The 25864-nt window shown below is 45.7% G+C and overlaps 1 protein-coding gene across 1 annotated transcript in view; it reads right to left on the bottom strand.

The window, feature by feature from the left end:
* Positions 1-25864, bottom strand: part of lrrtm4l2 (leucine rich repeat transmembrane neuronal 4 like 2) — a 90902-nt gene that overhangs the window by 19408 nt on the left and 45630 nt on the right. The window contains exons 3-4 of the mRNA XM_076270732.1: positions 10026-10042; positions 8048-9557 (exon numbers count right to left, since the gene is read on the bottom strand). Of these exons, the coding sequence (XP_076126847.1) occupies positions 8048-9557; positions 10026-10042 (1527 nt within the window). The remainder of the gene's footprint in view (positions 1-8047; positions 9558-10025; positions 10043-25864) is intronic.

Genomic DNA, 25864 nt, shown 5'->3' with positions numbered 1-25864 from the left:
AGGGCTAACATATTTCTCTGTAACATTTCCAAAATCCGAGTGAACAAAACACTATACAAATCATAAGTATGCCTATCTATCTTTCTCCGCTGAGTTTCCTACTATTTGCAACTTGCCGTGCCATTAAGACGAGCTGAGAAGGACGCATCATGAATAAATATATACGTTGGCTAACGGTCACGGTCTTACGGGCTGCTACTTAAATTGACCCAAAAGCAGGACAACACACCAAGAGTAGATTCACTGAATTTAGTTACAGAGTGCAGCGCAGGAATATTACAACAATGACACAGAAGGAACATAAAAAAACTAGGGGTTTATATACACAGGGATTTAACAAGGCTAACAAGGCACAAGTGGACAAGAAACAAGAGACAGGTGAACACAGGGCTGGAAATCATAATTAAACTAGCAGACTAATAATGAGGAACAGGTGAGGGGCGGAGACACAGGGAACTGAGACATGGCAAGACAAACAAAGGAGCACATGGCTGACAGGAACTAAAACACAGGGACAGGAAGTAAACACAGGAGCACATGGCACAGGAGGTAAACAAAGGAGCACATGGCACAGGAGGTAAACAAAGGAGGGACAGGGAACACAGGATCGTTACAGTACCCCCCCTTTAAGGGCCGGATTCCAGACGGCCCAACAGAAAAAAAAGGAGAAGTCCAAGCAGGGTGGGTGGAGGGGGCCAAAGGCAGGAGGGTCAGGCGGGCGGCCGGGCGGACTGCCGGTCAGGGACGGCAGTTCAGGCGGGCGGTCAGGGAAGGCAGTTCAGGCGGGCGGCCGGGCAGACTGCTGGTCAGGGACGGCAGTTCAGGCGGGCGGCCGGGCGGACGGCCGGTCAGGGATGGCGGTTCAGGCTGGCGGCCCGATGGACGACCGGTCAGAGCCTGTGTCGGAGCTGGATCAGGATCCGGAGCCTGAGTCGGAGCAGGATCAGGACCGAAAGCCTGAGTCGGAGCTGGAGCAGGATCGGGAGCAGGATCAGGTGCCGGAGTCGGAGCCGGATCAGGAGCAGGAGCCAGATCCTGAGCAGGAGCTGGAACTGGAACTGGAGCCAGAGTCGGTAGTGGTGCTTGAGCCGGCGCAGGAGTCTGACTTGGGGCTGGAGAGGGAGCTGGAGCCAGAATCGGGGCTGGAGCTGGAGCTGGAATCGGGACTGGAGCTGGAATCGGGACTGGAGCTGGTGCTGGAATCGGGACTGGAGTCAGAGCGGGAGTCGAACTCGGGACTGGAGGGAGGCGAGGAGCCGGGACAGAGCACGGAAGTGTCACTGGAGGAGCGTACTGGGGGCTGGCACTGAAGGACACAAAGGGCTGGCCACTGAAGGAGACAAGGCTTGGGAAGGCACCGAAACAGGGACAGAAAACCCAGAGGCAGAAATGGCCTCTGCGGTATCAGGTAGGGATGTGCCGAGCGAGGCTTTTGAAACAGTGGCGCTTCTACAGCCAAACTGGTTTGATGCCTCGAAGCTTTTGACACACTACTCCACAACGCCATCTGGTGGTCAATAAAAATCCCTACACCAACATTACAGACATGCATGAATTTGCAGAAATGCACGAATACTCAAATACAAATGTTTTTATTTCAGAATATGATTTATTCTGCTGTGCTGGCGCTTAATCGGCTCTTTTTACTGAAGACATCACCAGCTTTGGAAAATGTACGTTTAAAAATATGAACTTTAGTATCTGCCCGCACCCGTCGGACTTGAACCCGCAAACAGTAGGCTACTATCCCGGATCGGGAGTCGAGCGTGCAGTCAACCGAGCTAAAAGCTCCTTCATAGGCACTATTCTTGACGTTGTTTAGGCTACTAATGTAGGCTACATATAGCCTAGCATACTGGCTAAAGTTACATTCATGTGAAACAGATGTGCCCGTAAGAGCCTGATATATACTGGCCAGAGCATGAAGATGGGGGATACACAGACTTATGTTAGACATGATGTATTGTTTAATGCATTAACAGTTTACCTATTTGGGTGAGTCTGTGCTGTGTTTTGAGACCTGCATGACGTGTCAGTGAGGTAACGAAGCTTCGTTTCAATAGGTCACGTAACAACCTCATTTCAAGATAGGCTCCGAAGCGGTGTTTCGAAGCACCAGTGTTTCGCAAGCTCGAGACGTGTGTCGGGACTGTGTGTCGAGCGACCCATCCCTAGTATCAGGATCAGAGAGGTGCTCAGGGAAACCTTCATGGTCTTTTGACCACTCCTCAGTGGACCAGTCGTCGTCGTCGTTGTAGTCTTCGGTGGACCAGACGTCCTCATCGTCCACCCAGAAATGCTCCCAAGGAAGCTCCCAAGGAACATTAGAATCTAAATCAAATTTCAAAAACTGATAAATGCCCGCTGGGTCTATGTTTAGCTGTGTCATTCTGTCACGGTCTGTTACGGGCTGCTACTTAAATTGACCCAAAAGCAGGACAACACACCAAGAGTAGATTCACTGAATTTAGTTACAGAGTGCAGCGCAGGAATATTACAACAATGACACAGAAGGAACATAACAAAACTAGGGGTTTATATACACAGGGATTTAACAAGGCTAACAAGGCACAAGTGGACAAGAAACAAGAGACAGGTGAACACCGGGCTGGAAATCATAATTAAACTAGCAGACTAATAATGAGGAACAGGTGAGGGGCGGAGACACAGGGAACTGAGACATGGCAAGACAAACAAAGGAGCACATGGCTGACAGGAACTAAAACACAGGGACAGGAAGTAAACACAGGAGCACATGGCACAGGAGGTAAACACAGGAGCACATGGCACAGGAGGTAAACAAAGGAGGGACAGGGAACACAGGGTCGTTACACTAACATTGCCTACCTAGCAATGCTATCTATGCAAATGCAATATGTCCAAAGGTAATCTACGGTAGACGACTACATCAGGCTACTGCTGATGTCTCCGCATTGCATAGGGGCAGCTGTCTGCACTGTCTTAAACTTATTTAACTTAAGCCCACAGAGGACAATATAGTTTTAATAATACAAATATAATAATGGCGATGGATGTGAGGAGTTGGCTGTAAGTTTAGCCTAGGCTATTTATCCTATGTAGCCACAAGTCTGCGCTGACTACTTCTCAGTAGTCTCATTCTCTTCTCATTTTCTGACCATAGCTTTCAACATTGAGCAACAAAAATAAGGAAGATTTTCCAGGTTACTCACCCAAAATACAGGAAAATGTCAACATTCGTCTTTCTGTTGCTATCCCCCTGCTGAGAGCAAGAATTCGTAGGCCTACTACAAAACTGCTGCACTAATTAAACGAGGTGTGAAGCTAGGTCTAATGAGACTTTGCTTGAAAGATTGGCGTCAAATCGTGCTCTCTCCCACACTGTTCTGATCACTCTAAGGTTGCCTTCAGGCAAGAAAAACGATGCTTTAAAAACATATTTTCATCTGGAAGGGCAGGGGTACAGGACAACAGTACAGAAATGGTGCGATGGGGCTAAAGTAATAAAATATGGGATATTTTACGGGAAAATATTAAAACTGGAAGACAGCTGGAAAAAAGTTGACAGGTATGTTTCTGACAGTGGGTGACTCTAGGGCTCTTTGCTGTTGTTAGAACGGCCTGTATTGCTGTTAGAACGGCCTGTAGGCCTATTGCACATAGGCCTACCATCACGTTAAATTTTGTACAAATAAATAAATAGCCTACAGCGATAATACCGGCGCTGTCGCGCTTGTCAGTTGACAGCTGCATTAAATAGACCTACCTATGCATTTTCTATATCAACAAAATGGCCGCTGCGAACGTTATTACCTGATTATTACGTAGATCGAATATGCCTAATTGCTTAATGGTCGTATTATGATGTCATAATGTTATGTTAATGTTAAGTCTATGGGGATTTTTAAAAAGTTTTTCTTTAATAGTTTAAAAAGTATAAAAGTTTCAAAGTTGAAAAGACATAGCAGCTTGGTCCGTTTGAAGACCTACGTTACAAAGTTTGAACGAAGTTTCTAAGTTAAACTGTTCAAGAGAAATTGCGTACGGAAAAAGTGGTAAGCGGAATAATAATAAGAAGTTGTTGATGTTGTTGCCTTGGAAGAACAGTACAGTGCATTTTCATGCACTGTAATTAGTTACTAGAGAAAGTAACTTTTGAGTTACTTTTAAGTCTGCTTTTAAAATGTCAATATGAACAGTACTGAACAGTCACACACACAATAAACCTAATTTTTGGACCTATTTATTGTAGTTTCAACGGGCCTTCAAATCAATAGCCTTGTGCATGAGTTCTCAAACTTTTTCCGACCACAAAACATTCTACAACGCATGAAGGCCTCCCTGACCTTGTTTTGCGCCACCCTCACCATCTAGGTGGTTTGATAGATATGTACAGTACACTGCCTACTGCTTGCCTTCTACTAGTATGCATGGTGGTGCAATGACACTGAATTCTGCAATATAGTAATAAGTTATTATTATCATTATTATTGCAATCCTTCTGTACATGGAATTCGTTCAATGGGATGTAATGTGAAACAATGTTGAATGGCCTATTTTCAAAGCAGTTATTGTCTGCTCACACACACATAACCTTAGGTTATCCTCATCCTGCTTTGAAAACAGTTGTATTATATAGCATTTTAAGCACCACCAGCAGTGACGGACTGGACGGTCTGGCATTTGGGCAGATAATAAACTGCCCCCAAATGCACTTCGAAACATAAGAGAATGTCTGCTTAAATTCAGTGAAGGTGCTACGGTTGAAAATCTACAGTCGGAATTGACACATCTCGCCACGCACTGGGACAGCCTGAAAAAGTCTCCTCTAAACGAGTATACAGTCAAAGCGTTGGACTTTGATGATGCCGCGGAGATATAGGAAGATACAGAAATAAACCTGGTGAGCAAGAAATGTGCTACCTGCAAGAATTGTGCAATCTGTTGCTATTTCCTTCTCCAGCAGTTAAACCTCTTTACCTGTGCCTACAACTATATATGCTTAGCAAATGAATTCCTACTAACACTGTCATGTACTCAAGTGGCATACAAACGGAGTTTTTCCACTCCTAAATTCATCAAGAATCGCCTAAGGACACGATTGTCACAGGATAATTTTGAGGCCTTTATGCTGATGGCGACAGAGAAAGAGGTCCTATAAAGAACTTGGATGCTGATGAGCAAGCTCCTTCGCACCTTGTTAACTGCATGACGTTAATTAAGACACGTTTGTGGAGCGGCTGCTCTGATGGGTTTCCCGTTTACCAACAAAACTAGGCCTACATTCGCGCGCAGCCGTGGGGCAGAAGACGCTTGGTGCCACAGTGTTATAAACTTGACTTAAATAGTCGGCTACTGTAAGCTACAATCGGAATTTTTTATATACCCCTGGTCCCCTGTTGTCTCAATGATAATAACATCTCATTTCAGGCTATATTTCAGAGTTTGCCGTTCATTTGCATTAACATCGTATTTTGTCATTTTTAGCTAAGACATGCATTCCTTTAGGGATATTGAACATATTGAACATTCTCTAACCATCGTGATTTCGAATTGGTGCAGTTTTCAGAACAAAAACACATTTCTTTTCATGGAGAGCACTGTTCTATGCTGTTCTATGGTGCTTTCTGCCTCTTGCGCACGCATGTTTTCGTGACGTTGCATAGAAATCCATGTAGCCGATTCTAGGCTATTCTTTTTTCATTTTCATATTTTTGGAGTTGTGCATTGATATATCCATGTTCTTGGTTCAGTCTTTATGCATATTAAAGTTAGAGTTCAGTTAGCTACAAACGTGTTATGTCCGTGCATGTGAAGTTATATCTGTGTGTTGCGGGCACATGTACGCGCGTGCATGCGCGTCCCCGTGTGGGCCGCTGGTTGGTGAAAATGCCAAAATGCCGTTTTTTAATCCCAGTCCGTCACTGACCACCAGTTTGGGAAAAGCCTGCGCTGCACAAGTGCTGACCTACCGAAATAAGTTCTAATGCATCCGAGAGTTTGGGATTGTCGCGCACTATGCAGAATGTTACTCTTCAGCTGATAAGGTGTTCCAGAGAGAAGTTGCATGTGCCGTCGCAGACAAATGAATCCATAACACCATGGACGTCAATTCCGATGTAAACATAGCCTACTGTGCAAATAACTCAAGTCGCTGTTACGTACGGTAGGCTATTTGGAGGTTTCTTTATCTGGTAAGTGAAATCTGCATTTTCCTTTCGAGTTAAACGTGTGCTTGCTTGTGCCAAGGCTATATATAGGCTACCGTAGCCTATTGGTGTTGTCACGCATGTTACTTTGTCACGCATTACTCCCAACACTGGCCTTGACACACAAGGTCTTTTGGTACAGTATGAGGGTTTGTATGAACTCAAAGATTAAGTGATTTAATGTTTTTTTTTTTTTTCAAGGAATTTCCCCACCAACATTAAGCCAGCAGCTTTCCATCCACTATTGTAATTCCTCTGGCATTACATTCTAGTTAACCAATGAAATGTGTGTGTGCTCAACCCCCTCACTGGAAGTGTGTGTGTGTGATCAACCGTTCACCAGAAGAGTGGTTGTATCGGTGTGGGTATGTGTGTGTGATCAACCCCTCAACAGCGTGTGTGTGACCAACCCCATTACCAGAAGAGTGGTTGGTTGTGTGTGTGTGTGTGTGTGTGTGTGTGTGTGTGCGTGTGTGTGTGTGTGTGTGATCAACCCTTTTACCAGTGTGTGTGTGTGTGACCAACCCCGTCACCAGAAGAGTGGTTGTGTGTGTGTAACCTCTGAGCTGGTCCGGATGCCCAATCGCACTGTTTAAACCACCGTTAGTGAGCTCTATGTGTGTGTGTAAACAACCCCATCACCAGAAGAGTGGTTGTGTGTATGTGTGTGTGTGTGTGTGTGTGTGTGTGTGTGTGTGTGTGTGTGTGTGTAAACAACCCCGTCACTAGAAGAGTGGTTGTGTGTGTGTGTGTGTGTGTGTGTGTAAACAACCCCGTCACTAGAAGAGTGGTTGTGTGTGTGTGTGTGTGTGTGTGTGTGTGTGACCAACCCCGTCACCAGGAGAATGTACTCCAGAGTCAGTGTTACTCAAGAGGCAGTGTTAAAAAAATGAAAGACCCTGTCTACCTGTCACACACACAAACACACAAACACACACATGTACACACACTGTCTGTGTTGTTTTACACGTACGGGTTCTAATGGACATGGAATCTAACATGGACCTCCACTTTAGATATAAGACCTGGTGATATTTCATTAACTTGTGCAACTATATACAATTCTTCACATAAAAAAAACACAATATGTTTTTTCTGTCATTACTGTAAACAAAAACATGATTCCATACAAAAACACATCCATACAGTACACAACATTTTATGAATGGAACACAAGAACATTTTGAGAGTCAAGCACATTGCCACTGGTGCCATTGATCTCCATGAAATGAGACAACCATGTGAGCCGAACAGGTGAACGACATCGGCGTGATTCCAGAGAGATGGAGGCGGTTCGTATACTGCACCACATATCCACAATGAACATACAGTAACAACCATGCAAGGAAAATAAAAACGTATGACATGAGAGACATGTTGAACATCAGAATGAACATTGCAATGAACAAAAGCATTTCATTAATGTCTCACAGAATGATTACATCACATTCATATATGGATGTAATTATAGTACACAATGAGCACGTCACATTGAAATAGCTCTGTGTTTTACCGCAAATCCTTCCATCTTCATTTTAGAAAATGACAAAAAATCTGTGACTCCAGGTCCTCTGACGGCTGTGAACATTTGTTTCTGATTGGACAGAAGCTTGGCTCCTGTGTGTGTGTGTGTATGTGTGTGTGTGTGTGTGTGCCTCTCTGGAGTTCACATGTGTGTGTGTGGGTGTGTGTGTGTGTGTAACCTCTGAGCTGGTCCGGATGCCCAATCGCACTGTGTAAACCACCATTAGTGAGCTCTGGAACAGAGGAGGATGGGGGGAGGGGAGGGAGTGTGGGGGGTACGGGGCAGGAGTAGTCCCGCTGCCCTGAGGCGTGGTTGTTTGGGTCGGGGGTCATACCTCACACTCACGGGAGCCAGAGACGGTGCAGGTGCAGCCCCCGTTGACCAGCGAGTCTAGCGTGTCGGCGTTGGCCTGGTCGTAGCTCAGGTAGTACTCCTGCAGCTGCGAGCTGATGGTGTGCTCGGGCGGAGCGCGGGCCTTTCTCCGGCGCTTGCGGCGCATGGAGATGGAGTGCTGCTGCAGCTGGCGCATGCTGCCCGGGTAGCGGCGCCACGACACGTACGCCACCAGCAGGATGAGCGTCAGCGACAGGAAGAGCGCCACGCCGCCCGCCACCACCTTGTGGAAGCTCATGTGCTCAAAGTCGGGTTCCGGCGTGAACGGAGGGCCACTCGGGGAAGTGGAGGGGGGCTGAGCGGGCCAGACAGGGACCACCGCTGGGGGGACGAGCCGCTGGATCGGGGGGGCTGGGGGGGGCTTAGTGGTGGTTCTCAGGGTGGTGGAGGGAGGGGGGGCGGGGTTGGTCACCACGGGGACGGGGGGGGTGGGCATCTCCGTTACGATCTCCTCACAGATAGTGTTGTTCCTCACAGCATCCATGACCCTCTCGCCCTGGAGGGCCTTCGGGCTGCTGCATATGATGGTGGCATCTCTGGTGCCCCTGTAATTCCTCATCCAGGCCACCAGGGGGCAGATGCTGACGCTGCAGTCCCAGACGTTGCCGGCTAAATTAATGGTGGTGACGGAGATCCAGGCTAAAGTCACTTCCTGGGACACGTTGCTCAGCTTGTTGGACTCCAGGTTGAGCACCTCTAAGTTGGGGAGGCAGCGGAACACCTCCGGATCCAGGGTCTGGATCTCGTTCCCCGACAGGTCCAGCTTCTGCAGGGTGTACCAGGTCCAGGGCGACCCCTGGATCACGGAGCGGATGCGGTTCCACTGCAGGTAGAGCGCCTGCAGGTTCAACAGGCGGGGGAACAGGAAGAAGTTGATCCTGGAGAACTGGTTGTGCTCCAGGTGCAACTCCGCCAGCCTCAGCAGGCCAATGAAAGTGGTCCTCGAGAGCGACCGCAAGCGGTTGTACCCCAGGTCCAGGAACTCCAGGCTCCGGCACTCTAGGAATGTCCTCAGCGGGATCGTGGTCAGGCTGTTGGAGCGCAGGTGCAAGCTCTGGAGCTTGCGTAAGCCCTGGAAGTATCCCGGGAGGAGGGCCTGAAGCTTGTTGTAGGACAGGTCCAGGCTGCGCAGGTTGGGCACGCTGTAGAAAGTGCCGTTCTGCACGTGAGCGATGCTGTTGGACGAGAGGATGAGCTCCTTGAGCCGCCGGAGGCCCTGGAAGGCCTGTCCGTCCACCGTGCTGATGGAGTTGTGGTCCAGGTAGAGCCACACCAGCTGATTCAGATGGCTGAACTGGTAGGGCAGCAGACTCAGGAAGCTGTTGTAGCGCAGGGAGAGGCCCTGACACCCGGACGAGATGTTCCCAGGGAGCCCGTCAAACTCCGCCGACTCGCAGTAAACGATCTTCCCCTCGCAGCGGCAGGCGCCGGGGCAGGTCCTCTCGGCCGCGGTCAGCAGTGGAAGCAGAGAGGCGTGCAGGAGCAGACATGACAGCCAGCTGTCCTGCGCCCGGAGCCCTGCGGACGCACAAGCACAGAACAAGCTGAAGGAACGCGGAGCCGCGCTGGAGAACATGGCATGGCATGCAGTTAGGCCTCGGCCTGAGTAATAGAACACTTCTGGACGCACAAGCACAGAACAAGCTGAAGGAACGCGAGCCGCTCTGGAAACCATCGCATGGCATGCAGTTAGGCCTCGGCCTGAGTAATAAAGTATAATACTACAGGACGCACAAGCACAGAACAAGCTGAAGGAACGCGAGCCGCTTTGGAGAGTATGCAGTTAGACCTCAGCCTGAGTAATACAGTATAATACTACAGGACGCACAAGCACAGAACAAGCTGAAGGAACGCGAGCCGCTTTGGAGAGTATGCAGTTAGGCCTCAGCCTGAGTAATACAGTATAATACTACAGGACGCACAAGCACAGAACAAGCTGAAGGAACGCGAGCCGCTTTGGAGAGTATGCAGTTAGGCCTCAGCCTGAGTAATGTAACCCCTCTGCTTCCCCTAAAGCAGGGGTTCCCGAACTTTTCCACGACAAGGCCCCCCAAATACCACTAGGTTCTGGCCAAGGACCCCCGTGATGTGTTATTAAACCCATCGAGAATACTACGGCAAATGTAAAAATACATTAAGCTAATCCTAATAATTATTTTAGCCACAAACACTTCACGATGGAGCATACGGTGTGTAAAAATTGTATTTGAGGCTTTCTGCTATATGAGAGCTATCACTCTACTATTATTCCCAGTCATTATCATGAAAAAAAATATAATGTTCAGATATGCGACACATTATTATAATGGCATTGTATAACAACCCTAATAGTAATAAGTATATTTTAAAATGTTCAAATATATTTATTTGTTGCCTTTATTTTTCCTTCCAACTTGCTGAGGCCCCCCTGGCACCCCCCCGTGGCCCCCACTTTGAAAACCACTGGCTGCCCCCTGAAGAGCACAGCACACTTGATGCATCAAGGATGCATCTCTCCATCCTAGGACACACATGCAAGGATACATGCAAGGATACATCTCTCCGTCCTAGGACACACATGCAAGGATGCATCTCTCCGTCCTAGGACACACATGCAAGGATACATGCAAGGATACATCTCTCCGTCCTAGGACACACATGCAAGGATGCATCTCTCCGTCCTAGGACACACATGCAAGGATGCATCTCTCCATCCTAGGACACACATGCAAGGATACATGCAAGGATACATCTCTCCGTCCTAGGACACACATGCAAGGATGCATCTCTCGGTCCTAGGACACACATGCAAGGAAGCATCTCTCCATCCTAGGACACACATGCAAGGAAGCATCTCTCCATCCTAGGACACACATGCATGCAGCTTACACTCATCGCTTAGACACACGCATGCGGAATGAATCACATCTCATCAGACATGTGGCTCGACATGTTTGCATTCGGCAGCAGGGACTTTAGAAACAGGCACACGTGATGTTGGGGTGGAGGATTGTATATGAGCCCAATGGGGATTGCAGTCCCATTAAAACTGAAGGATGACATGTACTGAGAAGAAAGCTATGTTTCATTTCAGCTAATTTGTGCAGACATTACAACTAGGGTAGGGTAACAACATGAATCATCCATGAGCGAACCTGATCTAAACTTTAGTCTGGCTGCCGTTTGATGCCGCTGGAACTAAATCAAAACTTTCCTTTTGTCTACGCTGATGACAGGCAACAAACTCTGAGTTATTGCGGTTTTACTGCAAGCAAACAAACGTGTCAATAAAAGACTTTTTCACATTTCTATTTTACAGTGATCTTCCTCAGTATGAGGGATGAGGGGAGGCAGTATATCTGACAGGCTTTCTAACTCACATCCGCTGTCGGCACAAAGCGCCATTCAGAGGATATCTCCCAGCACCCATCAGCCTCTCATCCATCTCCCTGCCCGTTAGAGCAGCTATGCACACACACACACACACACACACACACACACACACACACACACACACACACACACACACACACACACAATAAACATACCAACACGAATTAATCTCACCTTTCACAGAACCTCCCCCCCACCCCCACCCATACACACACACACACACACACACACAGAAACACACACACACACACACACACACCTACAGTAACAAGCGGGGATGTTTGGTGTTGCTGCGGCGCAGACCAATGAGGCGTGTTCCGCTGTTTGAACATTCATTAATCCTGTGTGTGCAGTAGCGCCACGCTGCACTGTAGCTAAAGATCTTCCCCCAGATGACACCCTTTACACACACAGATGCAGACGCTGACACACACACACAGACACACACACACAGACACACACACACAGACACACACACAAACACACACACACACACACACACACACACAGACACACACACACACACACACACACACACACACACACACACACAGACACACAAACACACACACACAGACACACAAACACACACACACACACACACACACACACACACACACACACACACACAGAAACACACACACACACACAGACACACAAACACACACACACACACACACACACACACACACACATGGTGGTTCCCCTGAGCCCAGATCATTAGTGGGGCTTAATGGATAAGGTACCGTATGAGCATGAGCTAATGCCTTCAGTGGAGGAGTGCAGTGGTTGTCTGATTACGGTGGACGCTTGTCTGCGACGGATGCCTGAGTGCAGCGGACGCTGGCTGTCCCAACATGACCCTGCGCGGGCCAACCGGCCTCTCCGCCGCCGCCAGGGGACTGTCTGGGGCTCTGAAGAGGACTGAGTGAATGAGTGCAGCAGTGCTTAATGAGCGGGAGTCTGGGGGGAGGTGGCTGCTGCCGAGAGGAGGGGCTGGTTGTTGAGGGAGTGATTAATGCCCAGCAGATGCTCATCAGAGGAGCCAGCCGATGCTGCGCGGCTCACTGGAGACCCGCGCGGTGGATGGGGTAGGAAACCGGGAGAGTGTAGAGAGCTGCAGCCGTCCTAATGAATAAATCATCTGAATAAATGAGAGATCAATTAAGAAATGAAACCCCTGGGCTGACATGCCTTCACATTAAGAGGAGAAATGTAGCCTTTGCATAAATAAAGAAAAAAAAATAAAAGAAATAAGGAAAGAAGATAATTGATGTTATGTGAGCTTGTGTTCAATAGCTCTCATAACATAGCCCAGAGACATGGATATGCTGCAGCAGCCAGTGTAGGCAGCCAGGGGTGGAATGGATTATCAGAGTGACAACATCTCAAGCGATGTAGGGGGAGCGGCGTTCAGAACCGAGATGACTTATGAGATGATGTTCTGTCGACTTCTCACCCCCAGGGCACACTCGCTGCTCTAGATTCCTCCTAACAGAGATGAGTGGCTGGCAGGGAGGCTGCGGCACGCCGCTAATTGAGGCTAATGCTTGGCCTTGTCTGAGGCTCTCGAAGGCTAACGCTCATCTGATGCTAATGCTTGGCCTTGTCTGAGGCTCTCGAAGGCTAATGCTCATCTGATGCTAATGCTCGTCTGAGGCTAACGCTCATCTGATGCTAATGCTCGTCTGAGGCTAATGCTAGTCTGAGGCTAACGCTCATCTGGTGCTAATGCTCGTCTGAGGCTACCTCTTGTCTGAGGCTACCTCTTGTCTGATGCTAATGCTCGTCTGAGGCTACCTCTTGTCTGATGCTTATGCTAGTCTGAGGCTACGGCTCGTCTGAAGTTAAGTCTGATGCTAACATTTGTATGAGGGTAACATTCATCTGAGGCTAACGCTAATCACAAGTCTTGTGATTATCTTCAGTGGTTGCCGTTGTCAGGACAACTTGCTGATATATGACACAGCAGCAGCCTGATTCACACACACAGACTTACTCTCAGTATAACTCACACACACACACACACACACACACACCCCTGACCTCACACACACAGACTTACTCTCACTTTAACTCTCACACACACACTCTCACTCTTTACCATATATGCACACACACAAACACACACATACACACACAGATCAGATTTACCCTACTCACACACTCATTACAACACACACACACACGCACACACATACACAAACGCACACACACACACACACACACACACATACACACACACACACACACACACACATACACACACAAAACCAGACGTACTCTCTTCTCACGGCCGATCTCTCACTCCTTCCCACCCACAGAACAATTTTAGAGCATTCCTCTGAAGACGTCAGTCACAGGCACACATTACAGAAGCAAGCTGCTGCAGAGATAATGACATTTAGAGTAAATACTGTACATCACGGCTCATTTCATGTAAACTTTGTTTTCAGTTACACCAGTCTTCTAAACACAAAAAAAGTGTGTGTCTGGGATTTTGATAATGCTCAAGGCTAAGAGTGTATTCAGGCTCTATAGCGGAGATTTTGTCTTCGCTGAAATTTTTTTGACTGTGACTGCTGCTGCAGTTCTCTCAGTCACTCTGCCAGAAAGCAGGAGTGGCAAGAGTGGCAGGAGCAGCGATCGCTCAGGAACAGAACCAAAAATGGTCTACAGAACCAAGAACACTCAAACACACTCACAGAAACAAATACACTCTACAAAACAAAACATTCTACAGAATCAAATACGTTCTACAAAACCAAACACACTTACGAACCAAACACATTCTATAGAACCAAACAGAACAGAACACATTCTACAGAACCAAATATGTTCTACAAAACCAAACACACTTACGAACCAAACACATTCTATAGAACCAAACAGAACAGAACGCATTCTACAGAACCAAACACACTCTACAGAACAAAACATACTCCATTCTATAGAACCAAACACTCTACAGAACCAAACACTCTACAGACCCAAACACATTCTACAGAACCAAACACTCTACAGACCCAAACATGTTCCATTCTACAGAACTAAACACTCTACAGAACCAAACATACTCCACTCTACAGAACTAAATACACTCTACAGAACCAAACATACCATACACATGATTCGAATAAAACTACTCCATAATTCCTAGTCATGTTACTGAAATACATGTAGATAATTACCCCCCCCCCCCCCAGCTGCGGCTTTTAGGAGTGGGCTGTGTGCTTCTGTGTGCACTGTGTAATGACTGCTGTTTAAACATCGAGAAACAGCAGCATGAGATCGGCTGAGTAGCTGTTTCCACTGGAAAATCAGGACAACCTACGGGATTTTAAAAGCATTTCTGAATGCTTCATGCACTCAACACTGATGTTTTCAAGAGAATGAGCACGAGAACACTAGAAGACTGTATGTAAATGGAACATACAGAACTATAGCATGTGTTTGGGTCACTATTCTAAAACCATAAGGACTATAGAGATTATACAAACTGATAGTCATGTTATACTATATTCAGCATGTGCTGCATATGGTTCGTAGTTTGTTGAATGTTCTCTGGTAGCATGTCGCTATTCATTGCATCGTTGTTGATCTTTTCTGATATATTTCTAAATTACGGTCTATATGAATTCCCACACTGTGCAGATCTTCTCAGCCATTTACCAAAATGATTTTGAATGAATTAGCAGCTAGTCACACACCATCTGCCAAACTCATCAACACATTTAATCAAACACTATTCACTGAATTACTGTGATAGTAAATCAGATTTATGCCAGACACAGTGATACCAGGGGACTATAGCACGGGTGAGTCAGGAGGCGTATGGTGCTGCTCACAGCGTATTTTCAGACAGGGAGACCACAGAAGAGCGAAGGTTGTGCAGTATCAAGATCATACAGTATCTTGATACTGTAGTAATGTTCTAGTAATCTTGTTCTAGACAAGCAAAGACAAGCTTCATAGGCTTAATGCATTGAGCAGGGAAGCCAGGAAATGAGACACCTTTTCACAGCAGCCAACCATCTATCCGTAAGACCACCACCTGTGTGACGTCCCGTCAGCTATCCAACTCCATATGTGGCGCTAACAAAACTAACCTGCTTTAGAGCGGGCAGGTATTTTGTGTGAAACCCTCACCTTCATCTCACCTTTAAAACAGCTAGAGAGGCGCGGACTGGTCCTTTAAGTGAATTCATTGTTCATGAGGCCTTGTGCCATAACATAACATGCCATTGACTGTCCTTCTCTTCCTTTCTTCAAAGCACATCTCAAGACCTTTCTGTTTAATGATCACTTCTCCTCCACACCCAACACATAGCTCCATAAGCATAGTTTATATGTGTTTGTTTGGTGTATTTTCCTTCCCTATGTAAACAGAAAGGGCGGTAGTAGTGTAGTGGTTAAGGAGCTGGGCTAGCGTGCAGTAGCTGGAAAGTTGTCGGTTCAATTCCCGGCTTCCACCGTTGTGCCCTTGAGCAAGGCACTTAACCCCAAGTTGCTCTGGGGACAATGTGATCCCTTGTAATATAGCTGACATATGTGTCACTTTGGTCAAGAAGTGTCTGCTAAAATGTAATGTAATGTAAAGCGATCTTGGGTTTGAGAAAGGCACTATATAAAATGAACTTATTATTATTATAACAGCTGACTGACCTTCATCCTCCATTGAGGGAGAGAGGGCAGGATCAGTGTTCTGTACGGTATTACAGAATTGCAATTGTGTTAAGGATCAGTGTTATTCTAACAGTGCAGAATTGTTATAGTGTTAAGGATCAGTGTTACTGTGATGGTGCAGAATTGTTATAGTGTTAAGGATCAGTTTTACTGTGATGGTGAGGAATTGTTATAGTGTTAAGGATCACTGTTACTGTGATGGTGCGGAATTTGTTCTTGTAATAGTGCAGAATTGCAATAGTGTTAAGGATACCATGCTGCTCTTGGGGATAGAGATGAGGGCTATCAATGTCCTGTTGGAGTTAAACATCAACTTCAGTGAGTTAGTGAGTGTGTTAAAGATGAGTGTTGTATTAGAGTAGGAGTTAAAGGTCAGTGTTGTTGTATCAGTGTTAAGGGTCATTAGTGTATGGATTTAAGATCTGTGTTAGCGTTTAAGGATACATGTTTCTGTGTTAGAGTAGGAGTTAAAGATCAGAGTTGCTGTATTTAAGATCAGTGTTAGGAGTTAAAAATCAATGTTGCTGTATTAGAGTAGGAGTTGAAGGTCACTGTTAGGAGTTAAATATCAGAGTTGCTGTATTATAAAGTGAAGATCAGTGTAAGGAGTTAAAAATCAGTGTTGCTGTATTAGAGTAGGAGTTGAAGATCAGTGTTAGGAGTTAGAAATCAATGTTGCTGTAGATCAGTGTTAAGAGTTAAATATCAGTATTGCTGTATTAGAGTAAGAGTTGAAGGTCAGTGTTAGTAGTTAAAATAATGATGTTGCATTAGTGTATCATTTCCTCAGGCCTGCAGGTGGGCTGGAGAGAGGTCTGGACAGCCAGAGGAGGAAATGACCAAATCAGAGCCACCCCTGTGTCCTGCTGGTTCAGATCAGCCCATGAGGCAGCTGTGCTAGTTGGGTTGGGATCTGTAAGCCCAGCGGCCATTTCTCTGGACCGGCACTGAATATGATCTACCATATGCTAATAAATAGCTCCATTACAGCAAATCAAATGTGGCTGCAGGCGCCTGGCCAACTGCTTAATTGTAATTGATTAAGATTTCTCAGCCAAGGTTTAAAAATGCATATGCATGCAAGTGAGTGATCATGGAGAGAAATGCATTTACACAGTAGCCTAAATGGGCGGAAATCCCACGCAATTGAACGCGGAGTGCAGAAAACACTTGAAACATGCCAACTTCTAATTCCTGCTGCGATCTATACCGCCTACTCTATGTGAAATATGACATAGTTTACTGCATAATGGTCACTTGGTTTGAAAAGCCTATGATACTGCTGACACTTAACCCTACATACAAACAAATTATGTCAACTAATCAGCAACATGCACGCGTTCGTCTGGAATGTTTAAATGTAAAGATGAGCAGCGTTTAACGAGACATCGGTTGTGAGTTGCTTGGACCAACAGGTGCAGCGACTATAAAAAATGCTCGCAAACCAGAAGCTCACCGTAGAATTTCAGCGCGCGTAATGTACTATCGTGCGCTGTGCCGGTCGGAGATGAACCTTAGACAGTCACAAACGCCACAGAGCAATTTAACAAACAAGATGGTAGGGATGCTCAAGACGGTGCAAAGGCACAAGCGCAAACTTAATGCCCATGTGGTGGGAAAAATAGCAGAAGCCACGGACTTATTTACGGATTCGAAAATAAATGTATACTTTCCCATTCTTGGGAAATGCACTAATTAAAAAATCAAATTGTGCAAGTTATTTATAGGCAACAATTTACCCCCCCCCCCCCATAATCACAGTTTAGTACTAATGTTACTCACCCATGGCTCCGCGTCTTTCCCAGGTGAAGACTGACAATTTCTGCTATCCCCAATGTTCCGTCGGATAAGGAGTGAAACTTTAACCGCAAAATTACCAAGGTACACGCATGACCGTGTACTGGACACAACGATATGTTGTCCCCAGCTGTCAAGTCAGCCAAGGCTTCACGAAATGTGTATGTGCCTCGAAATCGGTTGACAACATATCTTTAAATATACAACGAATAAACATGGCATGAGGTGGCAGGTTTTTCCTTTCCTGTGAAATAAATGCTGAGAATAATAGCCGCAGCGGTGAAGAATCCCGGGCATCCGTGAACGGGCACGAGCGCTGCTCTCGCGGCAGGAGCAGAGAAAAGCAGCCGCCAGTAATCCCGAAGGTTGGCGGAGGCAGCGGATGAAGTAGGCTGGACAAAGTGCCTGTGATGTTATTTGTGGTTTGGATGGGCACCACCAACAAAAACAGGCACGCCGACCTCTCCCGCTCCGCCTCTCCGCGCACTCTCTCCCTCCCACTACAAAACCAAACCCCGAAGGTAACACTTCAAATGCGAATTGATTTTTAGGTGAAAATAAGGTATATAATTCTCTGCGAATTCCACTGATATTGTATGGGCAAAAACGACCCAAATGACACCATAACATGCATTTGGCAGAATTGAGTTAAAAAAACAGAAAAGGAGTCTGGTGTCATAGTTCTGGTGATGTCCATAATGTGCTTATCAAGCAAATCTGTATTCCAAAATAATCAAGTCTAGAATGGTTCCAGAGTGTAGAGCAACCTGATTCAGTACATTTTGTTTCCAGTAACCATACTAGGCCTTCAGCTGATTGCAAGAGGCAGGCATACAAAATGCAGATCTCTCTCTTTCTCTTTCTCTCTCTCTTTCTCTCTCTCTTTCTCTCCAACCCCCATACAGTATGTGCAGATATCATAATATAAATCCGCATTTCACAGCAGAGGCATAAGATCCTTGACACAGTGTTGTGAAGCAAGCGAAGGACACTGTTCTCTGCAACTACAATCCCTCCACTGCTGCCCCTCAATCAAGATATATGTTATACACCATATGCCTCTGAGCAGCAGATCAACCAATCAACCACTGAAAATTATGAGCTCGCAATTAGTGATGAGGAGGCCATGACTACAGGGACAAGTAGAGAGGATAAATTAAAGTTATTTAATGTAAGAAAGAGCAATTATGCCACATGATAAACCTATATGCCTTGTTTGCTCAGAAGAGGGTGTAGTAAAGGACAGCATAGTAAGAGCTGCAATGTTGCTTCATTTATCCAATTTCCACCACTATGGAAAACGTGGCCCGGAAACTCCCGGGCTGAAAAGTGGCCCCACTCCGGCCCTGGTTCATATTGATACCTTACTGTGCTGATGTGGGTTTATATTGATACCTCACGGTGCTGATGTGGGTTTATATTGATACCTCACAGTGCTGATGTGGGTTTATATTGATACCTCACAGTGCTGATGTGGGGTTATAGACACCTCACTACCTGTGATGATGTGGGGTTATAGACACCTCACTACCTGTGATGATGTGGGGTTATAGACACCTCACTACCTGTGATTATGTGGGGTTATAGACACCTCACTACCTGTGATGATGTGGGGTAATATTGACACCTCACTATGCTGATGTGGGGTTATAGACACCTCACTATCTGTGATGACGTGGGTTTATATTGATACCTCACTATGCTGATGTGGGTTTATATTGACACCTCACTATCCGTGCTGATGTGGGTTTATATTGACACCTCACTATCCGTGCTGATGTGGGTTTATATTGATACCTCACTATCCGTGCTGATGTGGGTTTATATTGATACCTCACTATCTGTGATGATGTGGGCTTATATTGATACCTCACGGTGTTGATGTGGGTTTATATTGATACCTCACTATCCATGCTGATCTGGGTTTATATTGACACCTCACTATCCGTGCTGATCTGGGTTTGCTGGACATATTATAAAGCTGTTCCCTCAAGAATGTTTAACCCTGTAAAAAAATGAATTATAGGTAACTTAAATTATCTACAAACTGTTGCCTTAAAACTTCAAGTTAGAGAGAGCTTCATATTTGGCAGTTCTACCAACTCAATGTCACGAGACGGGAATGGAGCGAAGGCTCGTGTCCTTGTGTGACGGTTACTGTCTGCGCAGCATGATCAGGCTCCTGGGTTGGAGTGTGCGATATGTTCATATTACATTGACATGTATTAAAGGAAGGCATGAATGAAGGTTGTTGGCAGACAGTTAAAACGCTCTTGTGATCTTTTCTAAATGTCAGCTGTAATGATGCTGTTGTCCTTACTCATCCGCCAAAGGCAGCATCTGTTTGGACTCTTTAGTAAGACACTGAGTGGTTGGCATGGCGACTCAACATAGCCACATGAAAGAGAGATGGTCAGAGATTATAAATACTGGCGCTGGAGATGCCAGGCCTTCATGTTTGCTTAATGATCGGAGACCAGTGATCTGCGCGCTGAGACTGAAAAACCTGCCACCTCATGCCATGGTCTGCCAGATGATTTGAGATCAGTGGTCTGTAGTGTGCTGATGAATGATTTGTATACAGCATGTTTGAGTTTTCCTTACCTGAAGCATCGCATGACCCTGAGTTCTACTTATGGAGCTTTACATGACCCTGAGTTCTACCTCTGAAGCATCCCACGACCCTGAGTTCTATCTCTGAAGCATCACACGACTCTGAGTTCTACCTCTGAAGCATCCCACGACCCTGAGTTCTATCTCTGAAGCATCACACGAACATGAGTTCTACTTCTGGAGCTTCACATGACCCTGAGTTCTACCTCTGAAGCATCACACAACCCTGAGTTCTATCTCTGATGCATCACATGACCCTGAGTTCTACCTCTGAAGCATCACACAACCCTGAGTTCTATCTCAGGAGCGTCACATGACCCTGAAAGGGATGCTATACGAGGTGCGTAACTGAAGCGTTCCGTTCGCAACAATTAGATTCCACTGTAATTAATAGAACTGGCTACACGAGAGGTGATAGTGGCATATTCGACCAGTCTTGTACAACTACTCTAGAGCATCATGCGACCCTGAGTTTGAACTCTGGAGCATCGCACAACCTTGAGCCAGTGACCTGGAGTCTCCACGGGTCTAAACACAGTCATTGCTGGACTTCTATCTCTGAAGCATCACACGACCGTGAGTTCTACCTCTGAAGCATTTCATGACCCTGAGTTCTATGTCTGGAGCATCACACGACCCTGAGTTCTATCTCAGGAGCGTCACATGACCCTGAAAGGGATGCTATACGAGGTGCGTAACTGAAGCGTTCCGTTCGCAACAATTAGATTCCACTGTAATTAATAGAACTGGCTACACGAGAGGTGATAGTGGCATATTCGACCAGTCTTGTACAACTACTCTAGAGCATCATGCGACCCTGAGTTTGACCTCTGGAGCATCGCACAACCTTGAGCCAGTGACCTGGAGTCTCCACGGGTCTAAACACAGTCATTGCTGGACAAACATCCTCAGAGATGTGGGTGTCTGTCGGTGGGAACCTTCAGTATACAGCACTATTATGTAGGCCTACTGCTGGCACTAAAGACTGGCCTGCATGTGCACTTCAGTATACAGCACTATTATGTAGGCCTACTGCTGGCACTAAAGACTGGCCTGCATGTGCACTTCAGTATACAGCACTATTATGTAGGCCTACTGCTGGCACTAAAGACTGGCCTGCATGTGCACTTCAGTATACAGCACTATTATGTAGGCCTACTGCTGGCACTAAAGACTGGCCTGCATGTGCACTTCACAAACCTTACAGCTGGTGAGCCAATCGTAGAGTTGAACTCACTCTGCCGTCATCCCAAAGCTGCACTGCAGCAGAGGTGGAACAGCCAATCCAATTCAGTCGTCATGCCAACAAACCCCTGGGAAGCAAACAGTTCACACTATTCAACACAACTTGACCTCTCTCCTCTGTGTGTGTGTGTGTGTGTGTGCATGTGTGTGTGTGTGTGTCTGTGTGCATGTGTTTGTGTGTGTGTCTGTGTATGTGTGCACCTGCATACTGTATGTATGTGTGTGTCTTTGTGTGTCTGTGTGTGTGTCTGTGTATGTGTGTGTGTGTGTGTGTGTGTGTGTGTGTGTCTGTGTGTGTGTCTGTGCATGTGTGTGTGTGTGTGTGTATGTGTCTGTGTGCGTGTTTTTGTGTATGCTAAAGCTCTACTCTGATGACAGTTCATTAGGTGAGACCATGCGCAATTCTAAGTGTGAATTAGTGTATTAGCAGCAGTGGCTGACATACTCTGTAACTGGCAGGTTTCCCCTGCAAGTTTCTCCAGTGTTCAGGGTTGGGATGCTTGATGGCTGGCACGGTATTCTCTATCAGGGTTTAAATGGGCACAAACACATATTATCTGCTTAACCAAAATAAATGATTGTACCAAGGCAAAACTGGGACATCTCATCACGCATAAAGCTGGACTGAAGCAAATCAAAAGAAGTGTGTCAAACTATTATTTAACTGTCTCTATTTCTAGCGGATCACAGACTTGTGTTATTATAGTGTCTATGAATACCCCAGATACAGTATAATTCCCCAGGGAGTACACACACACACACACACAGACACACACACACACACACAGTACACACATACATTACACACACACACACACACACACACACACACACACACACACACACACACACACACACACACACACACACACACACAGTGCACGCGTACATTACACACACACACACACACACACACACAGACAGTACACACATACATTACACACACACACACACACACACACACACACACACACACACTACAGGCTACCCTCATGCAGTAAGCCTATGGAATGCATTTGTTTATGCTGTCCAATGTGGTCTCCAAACACAGGGATGGGTTTTTACTTGGGTAAAGACTTGGGAATGTGAGACTGGATGAGTTGGTTCAGTCCGATTCCATAGTTCCAGTTTCTGGGCTAAGAATAAAAAATCATTAATTAATCAGGCCTTCTTGCTGGAGTATCGCAAATCGGTGCTCTGCTGCAAATGCCCGCTTCCAGAGCTATCAGCATCAGTTCCAGCCGAGTTAGCAGGAGGCTAACGGCACCGCTCCAGCAGCTAACGCCAACCTGCGTCTGCCCCACGGGCCAGCATGGGGCCTTATGCCAGCAGCTCACCCAGGCCTGCTATGCGTCTGCATGGGCGGATTATGAACTTTTGGGCCTCTGGGCCCAGATGTATTAAGGGCCCCCCACTTATTGTCGTATATGGGAGGGGGCAGGGCCGTTTAAAGGAATTTGGGGGCCCCAAGCAAAATGGACATGGAGGCCCCCCCACCGCACGCAAAGCCTACAGGAACCACCGCATAGCCATACAGTTTATATAAATACAAAATTTTGACAGTGCAAATACTGCAGTTGCATATATATTCTGTGCATTAGTTTTGAACATTTTGAACATTTGCAAAAACACCACCGTACCATAAAATCCAATATAAATGTAAAAAAGTGCACAATAACTAAATCCAACATACTTAAACACACACACACTCACATTATTCAGTTCTCACAAAGTGAGAAAATAAAACACTGCCATCTTATGCAGAAAAAGGATGCATTGTTCAAACTATAAAGAGTGCAGGTTGTATAGCAATTTAAAAATCCAACATAAATACAAGTACACACACAGTCACACACACACATAAGATTAACCTTTCAGGCCATCTTCATCAGTGGAGGTATCCTTAGGAAGAGCCTGAGGGCTGAGAAATTTAAGCAAAGCACCTTGAGGGAGAAAGAAAAGATATGTTAGCATTTCCATATTTTGATATTTAGAAGGGATGCAGCTGCTTTCACAACTACCAATGCTTACTGTAAAAACATCCCAAGCTAATGTTATACATTGACCTAGGCCTACTTGTAGCTTAACATAGCATTTAAGCATTCTGCTGTTTGAGAATTAGACAGACGCACCTGGTGCTTTAAAGACAGTAAACAGCTGGCGTGCATGAATACTAGACATGAAAGTTCCAGTCTGCTTTGATGCACGGAATTTATCGTGTGGTTTTCCTAACCCCCATTTGGTAAATAGACTAGATGTACCGCATAGCGGTACAAAATATGACCGCCGCTCAGTCCTGCACATCCATTCCGCGAAAATAAATCATATTAATGAATTTGTCTCCATCTTCTACTCCATCCCCCACTCTTGAAACTTTTGTGTATGCTTGTTTGGAATGTGTGTTTGCACACATTCCGCACACAAAGTAGCCTACTGGCGCTGCAAAGGTGAATAGATTTGTTTCTGGGCCAAAAAATCTGTAACATTGTTATAAAACCTTTAAAATCTCTAAACAATCACAAGTAGGGCAGTTCATCATAGTCCATCCATTGCAACTGGACTGATGAAAGGTACACCTGTAGGCTACATTGTATTTGGGAAAAGCAGAAGGTAGCAGCATAATGTATTTATTTATTTATTATTAAACTAAAACAATCCCTGTCAGTTCCATGCAGTTTTCAACAGCTATCAAGAAGAGAGGTCATGTCATGGATTTTTGTGAATGTTTCTTCTTCTACATATGCATAGGTTTAGTCATCTAGTTCAAATTATATTCAGCTTTATTGTCAATGCACAAATTAAATACCAGTAGTCTAAAACAAAATGCCGTTTTACCCAGTGGTGCAAATAACTGACATGTCCAAAAGGGCCTTCATGAAATGCGTTGCGAGACTGTTAATACACATTTTAACGGGCAAAGTTGAAGAGCTACTCTCCGTTATTGTTTGTGCAAATAATATGCTGATTCATGTTCCCTTGCATTTTGCAACCATGAGGTCCATGGTTAAGCTCAATCTTTTGACGCAATCTTTTGATTTTCACCCAGCCTAGTCCATGGTTGTTTAATTTTGCGATTGAGATATCCACGCTCTGGCGCCCCCCCTGCGACGTGTTCGCCCCCCGGTTTTAGAGCTATTCTAAATGCAAAAATGCATAGACATTGCATGCCAAAACCGTGACTGTTAACAAACTATAAGCTATATAAGGTAGGCCCTATGCTAGGCCTATTACACAACACAAATTGTCACCAGGCTATGCTGGCGACCCAAATAAAATCTCCGTTGGAACCAAAAAGTTAATAGTTTTGCATATCAGTAGTAATACATTTCACGTAGCTGTGAATCACGGAAAGGGCGAATGAAGTGGACACTTCTAAATGGAACCCAACCCACTGTACAGTAACTCAAGGTCTGTGGCTAAAGCAGCCATAATGAAAGCGTTATCATTGTTTGGATACTTCACACACACGTGTTTTTTAATCGCATAGACTACAACTACCAAGCTGGAATCAAAGCACATCGACTCCCCTCTCACACCCTAAACACGCACTTCGAACAAACAAAAAGCGCCTCAGTCTCACGGAATAGCCATAGGCAAAACTGTATCTGACCGGTGTAACGTTGGTATTAAATCATCCATCGCAAAGAATGATTTTTGTAGCACGTGCAACAAATATGTGTAGGTACAGCCCTGCCCTGAATACATCTCAACGTGCGCTCTAAAACATCTGGTTTAAATGGAGATGTAGATCATCACGGGATCATAGACAGGTTATCTTTCAGGTAGCCTAGGCCTATATATTTTCCATTTAAAAACCATCACGTAGCGAACGTGTTGTGGCTAACTCACTTAGCTCCTGTTAGTAGCCTAGGTTATGGTCATAAGCAAATGAGATGACAGTCGAAAGATACAATTAGTGCTGTTATCGATTTGCTTGGTAGCCTATAAACGCATTTATGGTTTTCTACAAATACATCAATAATCAAATTGGCCTCCATCACTCAACCATGCTAACGGTAAAATTATTTTACCTACGTTCTGCTAT

This window comes from Alosa pseudoharengus, unplaced genomic scaffold, assembly GCF_046254945.1.
Source record: "Alosa pseudoharengus isolate Yale_2024_CS ecotype anadromous, Long Island Sound unplaced genomic scaffold, YU_APseudo_1.1 YU_APseudo_1.1_scf_6, whole genome shotgun sequence".
NCBI classification, from domain to species: domain Eukaryota; kingdom Metazoa; phylum Chordata; class Actinopteri; order Clupeiformes; family Clupeidae; genus Alosa; species Alosa pseudoharengus.
Note: the sequence above shows the minus strand (reverse complement) of the source record. Positions and strands in the feature narration are given on the sequence as shown.